The 15,246-nt window shown below is 55.3% G+C and overlaps 1 protein-coding gene across 3 annotated transcripts; it reads left to right on the top strand.

The window, feature by feature from the left end:
* The first annotated feature begins 453 nt into the window (after nucleotides 1–453).
* Nucleotides 454–15,246, top strand: P2RX2 (purinergic receptor P2X 2). 3 transcript variants are annotated; one of them, XM_029047949.2, is made up of 12 exons: nucleotides 455–831; nucleotides 1,573–1,708; nucleotides 2,187–2,258; nucleotides 2,420–2,495; nucleotides 2,679–2,775; nucleotides 3,358–3,438; nucleotides 6,322–6,460; nucleotides 12,351–12,481; nucleotides 13,262–13,352; nucleotides 13,645–13,710; nucleotides 13,806–13,883; nucleotides 14,353–15,246. In XM_029047949.2, exons 1-12 carry the CDS (start codon nucleotides 656–658, stop codon nucleotides 14,440–14,442), a joined length of 1,233 nt encoding a protein of 410 aa, XP_028903782.1. In that variant the 5' UTR covers nucleotides 455–655; the 3' UTR covers nucleotides 14,443–15,246. The 3 variants fall into 3 exon arrangements, with proteins under 3 accessions (XP_028903799.1, XP_028903782.1, XP_028903788.1); XM_029047955.2 differs by having other exon boundaries at nucleotides 14,997–15,246; XM_029047966.2 differs by lacking the exon at nucleotides 14,353–15,246 and having other exon boundaries at nucleotides 454–831; nucleotides 13,243–13,352.

Raw genomic sequence — 15,246 nt, forward strand, 5'->3', positions numbered from 1 at the left:
TTAACTTCTCTGTGCCTCAGTTACCCCATCTGTCAAATGGGGATGAAGACTGTGAGCCCCACGTGGGACAACCTGATTCCCCTGTGTCTACCCCAGCGCTTAGAACAGTGCTCGGCACATAGTAAGCGCTTAACAAATACCAACATTAGTAGTAGTAGTAAGCGCTCAATAAATGTAAGCCCGTCAATGGGCAGGGATGGTCTCTATCCGTTGCCGAATTGTCCATTCCAAGCGCTTAGACCAGTGCTGTGCACATAGTAAGCGCTCCATGAATACTAGGGAATGAATGAATGAGTGCGAGGTCCTGGCAGGTGAAGGCCGAGGCCACGAGGGGGCGCTCCGGCTGTAGGCATCCCCCCCCCACCCCCACCCCCCACCCCCCACCCCTCCCTCCTTCCCACCCCCCTGGCAGGGGCCGCAAGCCTGGAGATTGGCATCTGGAGAGATTCCTTCAGTCGGCCGGGGCCGGGGAGCTGGGAGCAGCCCGGCCCGGCCCAGCCCTCCTCGGCCAGACCAGAGTGAGGGGCCAGAAGATAGAGGAGGGCGGACCTGTCCGGCCTCCCCGCCAGGCAGGAGGGAAGGACCTGAGCTGGGCCACTGCCCAGGCCGGGAGGCGGCTCGGCCCCCCTGCCCCGGCCACCCTCGAGGATCATCCATGGAATCCCCCCAAGGAGACCCCCCGAGGAAAGAGTCCTCGGCCGAGGGCTTCGCCAGGGGCTGCTGGGCCGCCTTCTGGGACTACGAGACCCCCAAGGTGATCGTGGTGAAGAACAGGAATCTGGGCCTCATCTACCGGACCGTGCAGCTCCTCATCCTCCTCTACTTCATCTGGTGCCGCCTGGGTCTCCCGGGGGTGGGGGGGTGGGAGGGGAGGGTGACGGAAGGAGGGGGTGGGGACGGGGCCCCAGGGAGCCCACGGGGAGAGGCCGCGGGCAGAGGAGGGAGAGGAGGGGATCCGGCCGGCCGAGAGGCGACCGAGGACGAGGGATGGAGGTAGGGAAGGGGATGGGCTGAGAAGGTTGGGGCTGGGATGGGGGCGCGAGGGGGAATTCGGCAGGGGGGCGGCCGGAGGGTGGAGCCGGGTCGGGGGCAGAGAAGGGGGAATGGAGAGAGGAGGATATTGCGGTCAGGTGGGCTCCGCTCTGCTCGGAGCCCGGCGGGAGAGGAGCCGGGAGAGCTGCGAGACGGACGCCCTCGTTGGGATTCGAAGGGCTAAACGAGCCTCCGCCCGGGCGCAGGCCTGAAGCCGTCCCACCTGGGGAGTGGGAATTCCAGACCGGGCACGTCGATCCCAGTCCCTTCCGGAGCGGGAGCTGCCGAGGCCCAGCTCCCGGGGAGGAGGTTGGAGCCCGCTGGGCCCCAGGCCCGGGACGGGGGGTGCCCGCCACTGCTGGCCTCGCCGCCTCCTCCCGTGAGAGGCCCTTCCTTCCCGGTGGGGTCTGCGTTCACCGATGGCCCCGGGGTGGTGGTGAAGAGGATCGGCCTCCGAGGCGGAAGCCGCTCCCACCCGGGGACCCCTGCCCGGCCCCGTGGCTGGAGCTGGGGCCGTCTCCCTCTGTTGCGGGCGGACAGGTACGTGTTCCTCGTTCAGAAGGGCTACCAGGACCGAGAGACGGGGCCCGAGAGCTCCGTCATCACCAAGGTCAAGGGCATCACCAAGTCCCCGGATAAAGTGTGGGATGTGGAGGAGTACGTCAAACCCCCTGAGGTGAAGATGACTTCCCTTCCTCTCCCTCCAGGCCCCTTTGGTGACCCCACTTCCACCCGCCAAACCCTCGTCACATCCACTCACCCACCCCCACAAACACAAACACACACACACAAACACACACACACACCCCGTGGGTCACGGGCGAAGGCGAGCCGTGGGGCCAGACTGCCGGCCTAGGGAACTTGAAACCCTTCCCCTGGGATGGGGGTTGAGGAGGAGAGAGGAATGCTGCTTCGGCCCCCTCCCCTGAGCAGTCGGTCAATCGATCGTATTTACTGAGCGCTCTCTCTATGCCTATTACTGTACTAGGCGCTTGGGAGAGTAGGATGTAACAATAGATCAGACGCATCCCCTGCCCACGCTGGACTTACAGTGTAGAGGAGCCCCCGATGGGGAGGGGGCAGGGGTGGGATCCGGGGTGAGCCTGCTGGCCCAAGGATGACTCTCCTCCCTCTCCCTGTCCTCCCGGGTCCAGGGGGGCAGCGTGTTCAGTATCATCACTCGGATGGAAGTCACCAGATCGCAGACCCTGGGGACCTGCCCCGAGGTGAGAGGCTCCGACCCAGAGGGAGGGCCGGATGGGGGGCGGGAGGGGACGGCTGGCCCGGAGGAACTCTGGAAGAAGGGGCCAGAAACCCTTCCCCAGGGTCGTGAGTGTGGGCCGGCCCGGGAGACCCCCCCGCCCCCTCCCCATCTGTGTTCCCCAAGAGCGTGAAGGCCCGCAATGCCACCTGCCGCTCAGATGCCGACTGCGTCGCTGGAGAGATGGACATGCTGGGGAATGGTGAGTGTCGGAGTGGCGAGGCGGTGGGCCGGGGGGAGGGAGTGGTGGCAGGGGAAGGGGCTCAGACCGGCCCCTTCACCCTCTCCTCACCCGCTGGAGAGCCCAACTGCCCGCCACCTCCTCCTCCCTCTCCTCCGGGGGAGGGACGAGGACTGGGAACTGTCCAAGGCTCCCGCTTTGCAGGCCAGAGGACGGGACGCTGTGTTCCCTATTACCATGGGACGGAGAAGACCTGCGAGGTCTCAGCCTGGTGCCCCGTGGAAGACGGAGCGGCTGTCAGGTGAGAGGCAGCGAGCCGGGCAGAGGTCCCTTGCAGATAAGGTTGGAATCGCCCACCCCCCCGTGGCTAGCCTGCCCTCCGGCCCTCGCTTCCGTCTGGGTGGCTGGGAGAGAGGGATCCCTGCCTTGCCCTCGTTTCTCCTGGCCCTAAGGTGGCCAAGCCAGGACTGGAGAACTGATTTCCCCTTCCCCCGCCCAGCCTTTATTCATTCAATCATATTTATTGAGTGCTTACTGTATGCAGAGCACCGTACTAAGCCCTTGGGCGAGTACAATTCAGCAATAAACAGACCCGTTTCCTGCTCACAGAGAGCTTAGAGTCTAGAGACTTCCGGTCTTTTGGGGACTTCCCTGTCAGCTTCCCCAGAGGGGTTTGGGCTAACGGGCCAGAACGGTGCGGTGGGGGAAAGTACACCGCTCCTTCCTGGGGCGGGAGGGAGGACGATTCTCAGTGGGAGGAGCACCCCAAGCTTCTCCCTGGCTCTGGGAACCTGGCCCGGTGGATGCCGGGGCCAGACCACTGGGGCTCGACCTGGGACCCGGGTTGAAGCCCAGCTCTGATGCCTCATCTCTCCCTTCTCAGCGAGTTCCTCGGGAAGATGGCCCCCAATTTCACCATTCTGATCAAGAACAACATCCACTATCCCAAATTCAGATTCTCCAAGTAAGAGCCCCCCAGCAAACCATCGTCGGGGGAGATGGGGAGAGGCGGCCACCTTGGATCCTGGGGGACCTGGGTCTGCTCCAGCGGGCTCTTGGGGGAGGGCAGGGGTGTAGAGGAGTTTTGGCCCCCAATTGTCTATTCCTCCAGCCATTGCAGGGGTTCAGTCAGGATCCCTCTCCTCCCCCAACCGGTACCGAAGGTGACTCTAATGGCCCATATCTGCCCTCTGGGGAAGGCAACCCCACAACCTACATAAGAATCGATCAATCGACAGTATCTCTTGAGCACCTACTCTGAGTAGAGCACTATCCTAGGCAGTTGGAAGAGCACAATAGAAATAAAATAATTATGGAATTTGTTAAGTGCTTATTATGTGCAAACCCCACATTAAACTCTGGAGTTGACAAGATAATCTGGTTGGACAAAGTCTCTGTCCTCCATGGAGCTCACAGACTAAGGTGAGGGAGAACAGGGATTTAATCCCTATTCTACAGATCAGGAAAGTGAGGCACAGAGAAGTTGGTGACCTGCCCAAGGTCCTGCAGTGGGCAGGTGGCAGAGCTGGGATTAGTCCTCTGACTCCCATGCCCGTGCTCTTTCCACTAGACCACACCGCTCAATCCTCACATCTCAAGGAGTTTAATGGAGGAAGAGAGGCCCAGGGAGAAGCAGTGTGGCTTAGTGGAAAGAGCCCGGGTTTGGGAGTCAGAGGTGTTGGGTTCTAATCCTGACTCTGCCATTTATCGGCTGTGTGACTTTGGGCAAGTCGCTTCACTTCTCTGTGCCTCAGTTGCCTCATCTGTAAAATGGGGATTAAGACTGTGACCCCCTGATCACCTTGTATCTTCCTCAGCGCTTAGAACAGTGCCTGGCGTATAGTAAGCGCTTAACAAATACCATCATTATTATTCTTATTATATTATTTACAGCTCTGAAGAGAGAGAGGTACAACTGGTTATAACAAGATAATGGAGAGAGATGGATAAGTGAATAAACGCTTAAATAGTTTAATGCACAAATCAATATATACATAAGTGCTATGGGTGGTTGTGAATGTGTGAGAGAGAACAAAATTCATTGGGAAAAGCCCCTTGGTGGAGTTGGGATTTCTGGAGGATAATAATAATGTTGGTATTTGTTAAGCGCTTACTATGTGCCGAGCACTGTTCTAAGCGCTGGGATAGACATAGGGGAATCAGGTTGTCCCACGTGGGGCTCAGTCTTAATCCCCATTTTACAGATGAGGGAAATGAGGCACAGAGAAGTTAAGTGACTTGCCCACAGTCACGCAGCCGACAAGTGGCAGAGCTGGGATTCGAACTCATGAGCCCTGACTCCACTCTTTCCACTGAGCCACGCTGCTTCAGGAGGATAGTGAAGAGGACAGATTTGAAGAGGGAGGGATATTTCTGGGCAGGAGAGAGGGCAGAAACAAGGGACCAGAGGTGGGAGGGGTGAGTGTGATGTCAAGTGAGAATGACAAACAGTGGGAGGACCAGAGCCCAAAGGCTGGTGGGGGAAGGTCAGGACGCAAGTGGCTTCAGTACAGCTGTAGCAGAGTCAGAGGCCTGGGGGCAGACCATTTTGGGGATAATTAGTGATCAAGCCCTGGAGATGGGGCCATATAGCCTGAAGGAAAGGTTAAACCTGAGAAGCTGGTAGCTCATCTCCAGCTGTTTCCCTTTTATCTACTTTGTCTTTTCCTGTTCTCCATCAGTTTAAAGCCTTCTTCTCCCAAGCAAAGTTAGTAATTGAACCTTTCACAATCCTCCTGTCTCTATCCCACTGTAAACTCGTTGTGGGCAGGAGATGGGTCTGCCAACTGTGTTGTATTCTCTCAAGTGCTCCGAGCACGGTAAGCACTCGGTAAACAACACTGAAGATGGAGAGTGATTTAGTTCAGTGAATTTGAAGGGGGAGTTTCATACTGGCGAAAAGGGAAAACGCAATCATCGTCAAAGTCCTAAGAAGCTATTTCCTGCAGGAGGCCTTCCCTGACTAATTCCCATTAATGATAGGAATGGTAACTGTTAAGCACTTACTATGTGCTGAGCACTGTCTTTTAAGGGGAAGATACAAGATAATCAGGTTGAACACATTCCTTGTCCCACCTAGAGCTCACAATCTAAAGAGAAGGGAGAACAGGTATTGAATCCCCATTTTGCAGATGCAGAAACTGAGACAAGAACATTAAGTGACTCATCCAAGGTCACACAGCAGGCAAGCGGCAGAGCCAGGATTAGAACCCAGATTCCCTGACTCCCAGGCCTGTATTCTTTACACTAGGCCGTGCTACTTCTCCTAATTATCACCTCAGCTCTCACAGATATAGCTAATCATTTAATTCCTTGCTTTGGTCTTTATCAGTTCTGTCTTTGGCAAACTGTTTCTGTGTGTTTCCTCCATTAGATTGTCTGCCCCTTGTGGGCAGAGACTGTGTCCTTTACTTCTACTGTTGGCTCCCAGGCTCATAGTTCAGGACTCTGCATTCAGGAAGAGAGGAGGAGGAGGAGGAGAGAGAGGTGGAAGAGGAGAGGAGGAAGAAAGGAGGAGAAAAGGGGAGTGGAGGAGGAGGATGAAGGAAAGAAGGAGGGGGAGGAAGAGGAGGGAGTGGAAGAGAGGAGGAGGAGGAAAAGGAGGAAGAGGAAAAGGAGGAAGTGGAAGAGAGGAGGAGGAGGAGGAGGAGGAGGAGGAAAAGGAGGAAGAGGAAAAGGAGGAGGAGGAGGAGGAGGAAAAGGAGGAAGAGGAAAAGGAGGAGGAGGAAGAGGAGGAGGAGGAAGAGAGGAGGAGGAGGAGGAGGGTGATGGTTGGGAGGTCTCTAAACTGGGTCCTGGCAGGGCAGAACAGGGTGTACTGTGGTGACTCAGTCCTCAATCTCCTCAGAGGGAACATCAGGAACAACCAGAATGGCTACCTGAAGCGCTGTCTCTACGATGCCATCTTAGACCTTTACTGCCCCATTTTCAAGCTGGGCTTCATCGTGGAGCAGGCTGGAGAGAACTTCACTGAACTGGCAGAGAAGGTGAGGGGCTTGGGGTAGGGGGGCTGGTGTGCTGTGGGAGAATGGTGGGACATCAATAGGCAGCTAGCACCCTAGCAGCCGGATGGCCACAACCTCCTTAGTGTCCTCCCATCCAGGCGAGGACTGAGGATTGGTCCAATCCTTACTCCCCACCTCGGAAAGTTGATTGATTGATTGATTCATTCAATTGTACTTATTAAGCGCTCACTTTGTGCAGAGCAGTGTACTAAGTACTTGGGAAGGTACAATACAGCAATAAAGAGGGACATTCCCTGACTACAACTAGCTCACATTCTGGGGGGGAAGACGGACATCAATATAAATTAATAAAATGGCAGCTATATACATAAGTGCTATTAGGTGAGGAGTTGGGGGAAGAGCAAAGGGAGCGAGTGAGGGAGACACAGAAGGGAGTGGGAGATGAGGATTAGTGGGGCTTAGTCTGGGGAGGCCTCTTGGAGGAGATGGGCCTTCAGTAAGGCTTTGAAGTGGGGGAGAGTCAGTGCCTGGTGGATTTGAGGAGGGAGGGTGTTCCAGGCAAGAGGCAGGACATGGCCCTGGGGCAAGACAGGTGAGATCAAGGCACAGTGAGAAGGTTAGCACCAGAGGAACGATTCATCTCAGACCTTTCTGCCTCATCGTTCTGGAGCTCTTTAATCAGTCCATCGATCAGTAGTATTTATTGAGTATCCACTATGGACTGAACACACTAATAATAATAGTAATTAGTACTATTATTATTTTATTTGTTAAGCACTTACTACGTACCAAGCACTGTACTAAGCACTGGGGTAAAGTAGGCTCCCTCTAGACTGTAAACTCATTGTGGGCAGGGAACATGTCTACCAATTCTGTTATACTCTCCCTAGTGCTTAATGCAGTGCTCTCCACACAGTAAGCATTCAGTAAGTACCATTGATTGCTAGATTGATAGACAGGTGGGACACAGTCCCCATCCCACGTGGACTCACAGGCTAAGGGGAAGGGAGAACAGGTTTTGAATCCCCATTTTACAGGTGAGGAAACTGAGGCACAGACTTGTCCAAGGTCACAGTAGGCATGTTAAGATTAGAACCCAGGCCTGTGCTCTTCACTAGACCACACTAAATCACTGCTTTTCAAGCACTTGGGAGCTAAGGACTTGGAGAAATATTCATTCATTCATTCAATAGTATTTATTGGGCGCTTACCATGTGCAAGAGCACTGTACTAAGTGCTTGGAATGTACAATGCGGCAACAGAGAGAGACAATCTCTGCCCAATGACAGGCTCACAGTCTAAACGGGAGAGACAGACAGCAAAGCAAAATGGAACAAAACAAAATAACATCATCAAGATAAATAGAATCAAAGAGATATACACCTCATTAACAAAATAGATAGGGCAATAATATATATACAAATGAATGCAGTGCTGAGGGAGGGGAAGGGGAAAGAGCTGGTGGGGGAGGGGCAGGAGCAGAGGGAAAGGGGGACTCAGTCTGGGAAGGCCTCCTGGAGGAGGTGAGCTCTCAGTAGGGCTTTGAAGAAGGGAAGAGAGTTAGTTTGGCAGACTTGAGGAGGAAGGGCATTCCAGGACAGCGGGAGGATGTGGACCGGGGTCGTCGGGATAGGCACGAACAGGGGACGGTGAGGAGGTGGGCGGCAGAGGAGCGGAGCGTACGGGGTGGGCAGGAGAAAGAGAGAAGGGAGGTGAGGTAGGAGGGGGCAAGGTGATGGAGAGCTTTGAAGCCGAGAGTGAGTTTTTGTTTCATGCGAAGGTCGATAGGCAACCACTGGAGGTTTTTGAGGAAGGGAGGTGACATGCCCTGAGCGTTTCTGCAGGAAGATGAGCCGGGCAGTGGAATGAAGAATAGACTGGAGTGGAGAGAGACAAGAGGAAGGGAGATCAGAGAGGAGGCTGACACAGTAATCCAGCCGGGATATTATGAGAGCTTGTACCAGCACGATAGCAGTTTGGATGGAGAAGAAAGGGCAGACCTTGGCGATATTGTGAAGGTGAAATACAATATAATTAGTAATCAATCAGTGGTATTTATTGAGCACTTACTATCAACAGAGCACTGTACTAAGTACTTGGGAGAGTACTATAAAACAGAATTAGGAGTCACATTCCCTGTCCATAATGAATTTACAGTCTAGAGGATGGACATAATCCCTGCCCTCTTGGAGTTTACAGATTAGAGGGTAGATACAATCCCGGCTTTCAAGGAGTTTACAGTCTAGAGGATAGACACAATTTCTGCCCTTGTGGAGTTTACAGTCTAGAGGGTAGACACAACCCTTGTCCTCAGGGATCTTTCAGCCTAACTCTGTATTAACAGCCATCACCCTTGAATTTCCTTTGCAAAGACTCATCTTCACCACCCAAATTTGTTTTGTCTTCCTACCCCCTGCAGGGGGTCTGGCCAGATTCCCCATTCCCTCCAGGCTAGGGCTGGCTCCCCTGGTCAAATCCATTCATGGATTTGGGCTCCAGCCCAATGGGGAGGGCTGGTGTGGTCACTCAGGTTCAATCTGGCCAGGTGACTGGGGCTCTGCCCCAACTTCCCCAGGGTTCTGGGGCCCCTGGACTCAGACAAGGTCCAGACCACCTGGGGCTCCTGGGCTCAGACTAAGTCTAGACCGCTTGGGACCCCTGGGTTCAGACATGGCCCAGACTGTCTGTGCTAGCGGCCCCTGAAATGTCTAATCACCCTCCCAGCCCCATACTCTCTTGTGCCTTGAGACCAGCGAATCTCTGTAAGATGCACTCCGTGGCTGCCCCTGAGGCATCCATCCAGGGGGCGAGTCATTCAGTCAGTCATATTTATTGAGCGCTTACTTTGTGCAGAACTCTGTAGTAAGAGCTTGGGAGAGTACTATATGACAATATAACAGACACGTTCCCTGCCCACAGTGACATGTTCCCTGCCCACAGTGACCTTACAGTCTAGAGGAGGAGACAGACATTCATATAAAGAAATAAATTACAGATATGTGCGGAAGTGCTGTGGGGCTGGGAAGAGGGGATGAATAAAGGGAGCAAATGAGGGAGACACAAAAGGGAGTGGAAGAAAAGGAAAAAAGGGCTTAATCAGGGAAGGCCTCTTGGAGGCGATGTGCCTTCAATATGGTTTTGAAGGAGGGGAGAGTCATTGTCTGTCAGATGTGAGGAGGGAGGGCGTTCCGGGCCAGAGGCGGGACATGGGTGAGAGGTTGGCGACGAGATAGATGAGATGGAGGTACAGCGAGGTTAGAATTAGAGGAGTGAAGTGTGTGGGCTGGGTTGTAGTAGGAAAGTAGCGAGGTGAGGTAGAAAGGGAGTAGCATCTCTAACTCAATATGCCAGCGGTGGCCCCAGGAATAGCCCATGGCTACCTAAGGGAGCCCCTCGAGGCCCCTGGACTACCTGAGGGGTCTCATGATACAGCTGAGTGCTGCAGGTCCAGTGACATAGCCAAAGCCCTCAGCCTTCTCAGCTCCCCTCTGGTGTCAGCTGGTCCGGAGACAGATTTTGGCATCTTGGTCTGCGGCTACTGGCTACTGGCTGGGACCGAGGTGGTTTCACCTTCGCCTAGAGGCCGGGAACAGCAGCTCCGCTCAGACTCCTGAACCTGAGAGCTGGTTGGGCTCTTCTTGCCTCCAGCAGAGGAGGGAGAAACCCAATCTGGCCCAGAGGCCCTGTACCCGCCCCGGGGCTGGTGTCATCCTGCTGCATTATTGACAGCCTGCGAGCTCACTGGCTGCTTCTGGGGGAAGAGGAGACACCGCCTCAAGTGTGATTACAGGAAGCCCAGGTGTCACCTACATCTAGCTGGGCCTTGAAATCCATTTCAGACCCAAGTTGCCATCACAGCCAGGGGCTTTATCTGGGCCAATTCAAGGCTCTAGTGAGTCAATCAAATTTGAGTGCTTACTGTGCGTAATAATCATGGTCTTTGTTAAGCACTTACTGTGTGTCTTGTGTGTCACGCACTGTTCTAAGCATTGGGGTAGATACAAACTAATCAGTCCCTGTTTTACGGGGCTCATTAGAAGCAGCGTGGCTTAGTGGAAAGAGCACGGGTTTGGGAGTCAGAGCCCGTGGGTTTGAATCCCGCTCTGCCACTTGTCAGCTGTTTGACTTTGGGCAAGTCACTTCACTTCTCTGTGCCCCAGTTACCTCATCTGTAAACTGGGGACTAAGACTGTGAGCCTCTCGTGGGACAACCTGATAACTCATATAATAATAATAATGTTGGTATTTATTAAGCGCTTACTATGTGCCGAGCACTGTTCTAAGCGCTGGGGTAGACACAGGGGAATCAGGTTGTCCCACGTGGGGCTCACAGACTTCATCCCCATTTTACAGATGAGGTAACTGAGGCACAGAGAAGTGAAGCGACTTGCCCACAGTCACACAGCTGGCAAGTGGCAGAGCCGGGATTTGAACTCATGACCTCTGACTCCAAAGCCCGGGCTCTTTCCACTGAGCCACGCTGCTTCTCTGCGATATCTCCTTCCAGCACTTAGAACAGTGATTGGCACATAGTAAGCGCTTAACAAATACCAGTGTTCTATCTCCGACTGCCAACAGGACCCTTGGAAGAATGTAAAGATGGTAGTTGGGAATCCATTGTGGATGATTTGTTCATGAATTGATCAAATCCGTCCTAAATCTGAACCTGTTTTTTCCAGGGGAACCAAATTTAAGTTGCCAACTAACTGCGAGGTTGAAGGGTGGTTTTTTGGGGTTTTTTTGGATTTTTGGTTGGACCCACCACTCAGGGGCCAACTCCATATTACAGATGAAGTAACTAAGGTGCAAAGAGATTGACTTGTCCAAGGTCACACTTAGTAGTGTTCCAAGCAGCATGGCCTAGTGGATAGAGCATGGGCTTGGGAATCAGAAGGACCTGTGTCCAAGGTGACACGGCAGACAAGGGGTGGAGCTGGGAATAGAATTAGGACCTCAAACCCCTTGGCCCGACTTACTTTCTAGTTGGCCACGTTGCTTCTCAAACCTTCCCTTCACTGACCCAATATGGATTACTTCAATCAATCGTATTTATTGAGGGCTTACTGTGTGCCCAGCACTGCTTCAACCTTTTGGGAGAATACAACCTAACATGTTCCCTGCTACCAATGAATGTATTCTTGTCTGTCCGTCTCCCCCGATTAGACTGTAAGCCCGTCAAATGGCAGGGACTGTCTTTATCTGTTGCTGACTTGTTCATTCCAAGCGCTTAGTACAGTGCTCTGCACATAGTAAGCGCTCAATAAATACTATTGATTGAATGAATGAATGAGTATTCAGTCCTGGGTGGAATCGTGGTCGTTGGTCCTGGGAGCGGGCAGGGGAGAGGGCGGGATATCCGGGCCACGGAGCCAGCCCCAGGGTGGAGATGGCCACTTGGCAGAGCTGCTGCTTCCAGAACCTGGTGGGTAGTCATCTTGCTTCTCGGGAGCCAGAGGAGCAGGATGTGGGGGAAATGGAGCCGGAATCTGTAGCTGGCCAGCCCACTGACCTCCATTGAACTGGCTACGACGTGTCCCAGATTCCATTCCTACCGGAAGATAGGGTCTAATCCCGGCTCCGCCACTTGATTTCTGCGTGACCTTAGGGAAGTTATTTCACTTCCCTGGGCCTCAGTTACCTTATTTATAAAATGGGGGATTGAGATTGTGAGCCCCACCTGGGACAGGGATGGTGTCCAACTTGATTTGCTTATATCCACCCCAGTGCTTAGAATGGTGCCTGGTACATAGTAAGCCATAACACCATTATCGTCATTATTACTATTATTAACCCCTCCTCTTGATTTTTCCTCCCCTCTATTTCTATGTCCTTATGACAACCTGCCCCTTCCCTCCTTCCCCCGTCTTCCTCCATCTCCTGCTCCTCGCCCCCTTCCTCTCTCCCGCTGCAGGGTGGGGTCATTGGAGTAATTATCAACTGGAACTGTGACCTGGACCTGTCCGAGTCTGAGTGCAATCCCAAATATTCCTTCCGGCGGCTGGACCCCAAGCACATCCAGGCGTCGTCCGGGTATAATTACAGGTGACTCCTCCCGACTCCCTGGACCCCACTCCACCTGCCACCACATGGCTTGTTCTGGAGGGATGAGTTTGCTTTTCATGTCCTGGAGAGAGGAAGGAGATGAGGGGAAAGGGTTCCCTGGGCTTGGGGGTTTGAGGTCCAGGCTGGAAGTGGCTGGCTGTGGCCAAGGCGGCCGGACACGCGCCGGACGCCCTATTAGAGAGCTGGAGCGGGGGGGATGTCAGCCCAAGGATAGTCTGATTGTTTATCAGCCTTGGGTCCTTCGACAACTGAAAGAGAGGCCTGAGCTGGAAGGGGAGGGCGCTGAGCCGCCAGACAGTAGATGCACTGGGGCTTCAGATAGCTTGGGGGTGAGGAAAGGAGACCACCCTCTTCCCCTCCTGACTCTGGGCTCAGAGTCGCTAAGCAGAGGTCCAGACACTTGAAGCCAGGCTGGAGTTGGACAGTGAAGCCAGGGATGGGGAGGGGGTGACAGAGGTCAGGGTGGGGATGACGGTGAGGCTGGTAGGGGGTGGTCTCAGAGGCCGGGGTGGGGATGGACAATGAAGTCGGTGCAGGGGTGGTCACAGAGGCTGGGGTGGGAATGGACATTGAGGTTGGAGGTGATGTAGCACGTGCCCTCAGAGGCTGAGAAAGGAACTCAGGAACGTCTGCCCAGGGTTCGCTCCTGCATGGCCAGCCCCTGTCCAGGTCTCCCACCCCACGCGTGTCCCCCTCAGCTCCCCTCACCCCAGCCCTGGCGGCCTCCCCTCTCCCAACAGCCTTGCTGTCCATCTCCAGGTTTGCCAAGTATTATATCCACAACGGGGTGGCCTCGCGCACCCTCATCAAAGCCTACGGGATCCGCATCGACGTCATCGTACACGGACAGGTGAGACCCCTTCATCCCCCCTATCCCCGGCAGAGCTCTACCGGCCCCTCTGGCTGAGGCCGGTGGGATGATGTGCTGCTGCCCCCTCCCCCCCACCACCCAAGGACAAAGAGCCCAGGCCCCGCCCTCCGGCACTGACCTTATACTCACCCAGCCCAGCCAGGGACCTCCAGCTCTCATCATGCCCGGCGGGAGCGTCCGCCCAACCCTGTCACATCTCCAGCCAAACCCCGCCTCACTAGGGAGGCGGTTCCCCGTCTTGGGGTGCTCACGAAGTCTCTATCCCACCCAGGCAGGGAAATTCAGCCTGATCCCCACCATCATTAACCTGGCCACAGCGTTGACCTCCATCGGGGTGGTGAGTAGCGCCGACGGGGCGGAGCGGGAGGGGAGTGGTGCGGCGGCACCGGGCCGCCCTCGGCCTCATTCCCTGACCTCTTCACTGGCTTCCAGGGCTCCTTCCTCTGTGACTGGATCTTGCTGACCTTCATGAACAAGAACAAGATCTACAGCCACAGGAAATTCGACAAGGTGCCCACCTAGCCGCTCCCCGACCTTCCCTCCCTGCCCCGGGCCCCTTTACTCTGGTCGAGCTCCTCCGCCGCACTCCAGACCCTGTTTCCTCTCAGTTCAGTCCTTCCCTCTGGCCTGGCACTCCCCTCCATCCGGCCTGGCACCCCCTCCCTCCAGCATGGCAACTTCTTGCATCCTCCACTCTAAACAACAGAAGGGGCCACGTCCTCCTCACCTCTCTAGACTAGGAAAACAAGGCTCAGAGACGGGAATAGACCCCCCTTTCCCCAGACCCACACGACCGATATGGGAGGAGCGAAGCCACAACCCAGTAATCGAATAATCCAGTTCCCTTCCCATGGGCCCGAACTCCCATGTGGGCCCCCTTCCCCCGTTTCCAAGGGATGGCTTTGGTCCAGTCTGGTAGGTTGTGGGTCCCCGGGGTGGGGCAGGGGACAAGCCGCATCTGTGCCCTTTGTCTGAGCAGATGGTGGAAAGTCCAGACCCGGGCCCCAGGCCAGGCCCCTGCTCTCAGGACTCCTCACCAATGGATCCTAAAGGCCTGGCCCAGCTCTAAAGCTCTCTGCGTCCAGCCCCCACACTCTTGCCTTCTTCCATCCAGCTAGGCTAGAGACTTGGGGGAGGGGGCCGAGGGGAGTTGACAGGTGGGTTGAGGCTGGGGTTCTGAACGTCTGGACTTCGACAACATGCAAGCCCTTCCCTGGTTCCCACCGGGTTGGACTCCCAACTCCCCAACATCCGGGGCTGGTCTGTCACCTGAAGTCACTAGCAGGGGAAGGAAGCAGGCCTGGGAAAGGGCCTGTCGATGGCCAACGAGTGAGGAAAATGGGGCTGGGAGGGGAAGGGGTCTTCACCGGAACCTCCTCGGGAGAGACCATGCTCAAGCTCTTCCACTAGGGCCACCCGGGCTGTCTCACTCTACTGCTTCACCCCTCCCCTGCTCCTACCTCCCAGCCTGCACTCCCCTCTCCTCTGTCCAGCCCTCCCTGATTCGACATCCCTGCCCCCCATCTGCTCGCTTCGCCCTGCTCTCTCACCCCCACCCAGCCCTCTCGCTGCAGGGTGGGGGAGACCAGGGGAACCAACCCTGAGAACTCCCCCCTTTTTTAGAGCTGAGCAGGTTACTAGGGGAGTGAAGAGACCAGGTCTTTCCCCTCATCCCTGGCTTCATCAACCTGCTGATGGGACCCAGTGCCTCTCGTGGAGGTGGGCCTGGCCCGGATCCCCAGAGCTGAGGAATCGTGCTCCCCCCAACCGCCCCCCCCAGCCAGCCCCCTCCTCTCAGGGGCTGCCCTCGAAGCCCATGTAGCCAAAGTGGGATGAATCCTGAGCAGAACACAAATAAACTGGATCACCTGGG

The sequence above is a fragment of the Ornithorhynchus anatinus genome, chromosome 2, assembly GCF_004115215.2.
Source record: "Ornithorhynchus anatinus isolate Pmale09 chromosome 2, mOrnAna1.pri.v4, whole genome shotgun sequence".
Taxonomy (NCBI): domain Eukaryota; kingdom Metazoa; phylum Chordata; class Mammalia; order Monotremata; family Ornithorhynchidae; genus Ornithorhynchus; species Ornithorhynchus anatinus.

Bases quoted from the DNA above. Each gene is read 5' to 3' on its own strand.
- P2RX2 (XM_029047949.2), top strand. From the start codon at position 656: ATGGAATCCCCCCAAGGAGACCCCCCGAGGAAAGAGTCCTCGGCCGAG. The intron at 12,482-13,261 runs GTGACTCCTCCC...GTCCATCTCCAG, and splicing joins TCGTCCGGGTATAATTACAG to GTTTGCCAAGTATTATATCC. The intron at 13,711-13,805 runs GTGAGTAGCGCC...ACTGGCTTCCAG, and splicing joins CGTTGACCTCCATCGGGGTG to GGCTCCTTCCTCTGTGACTG.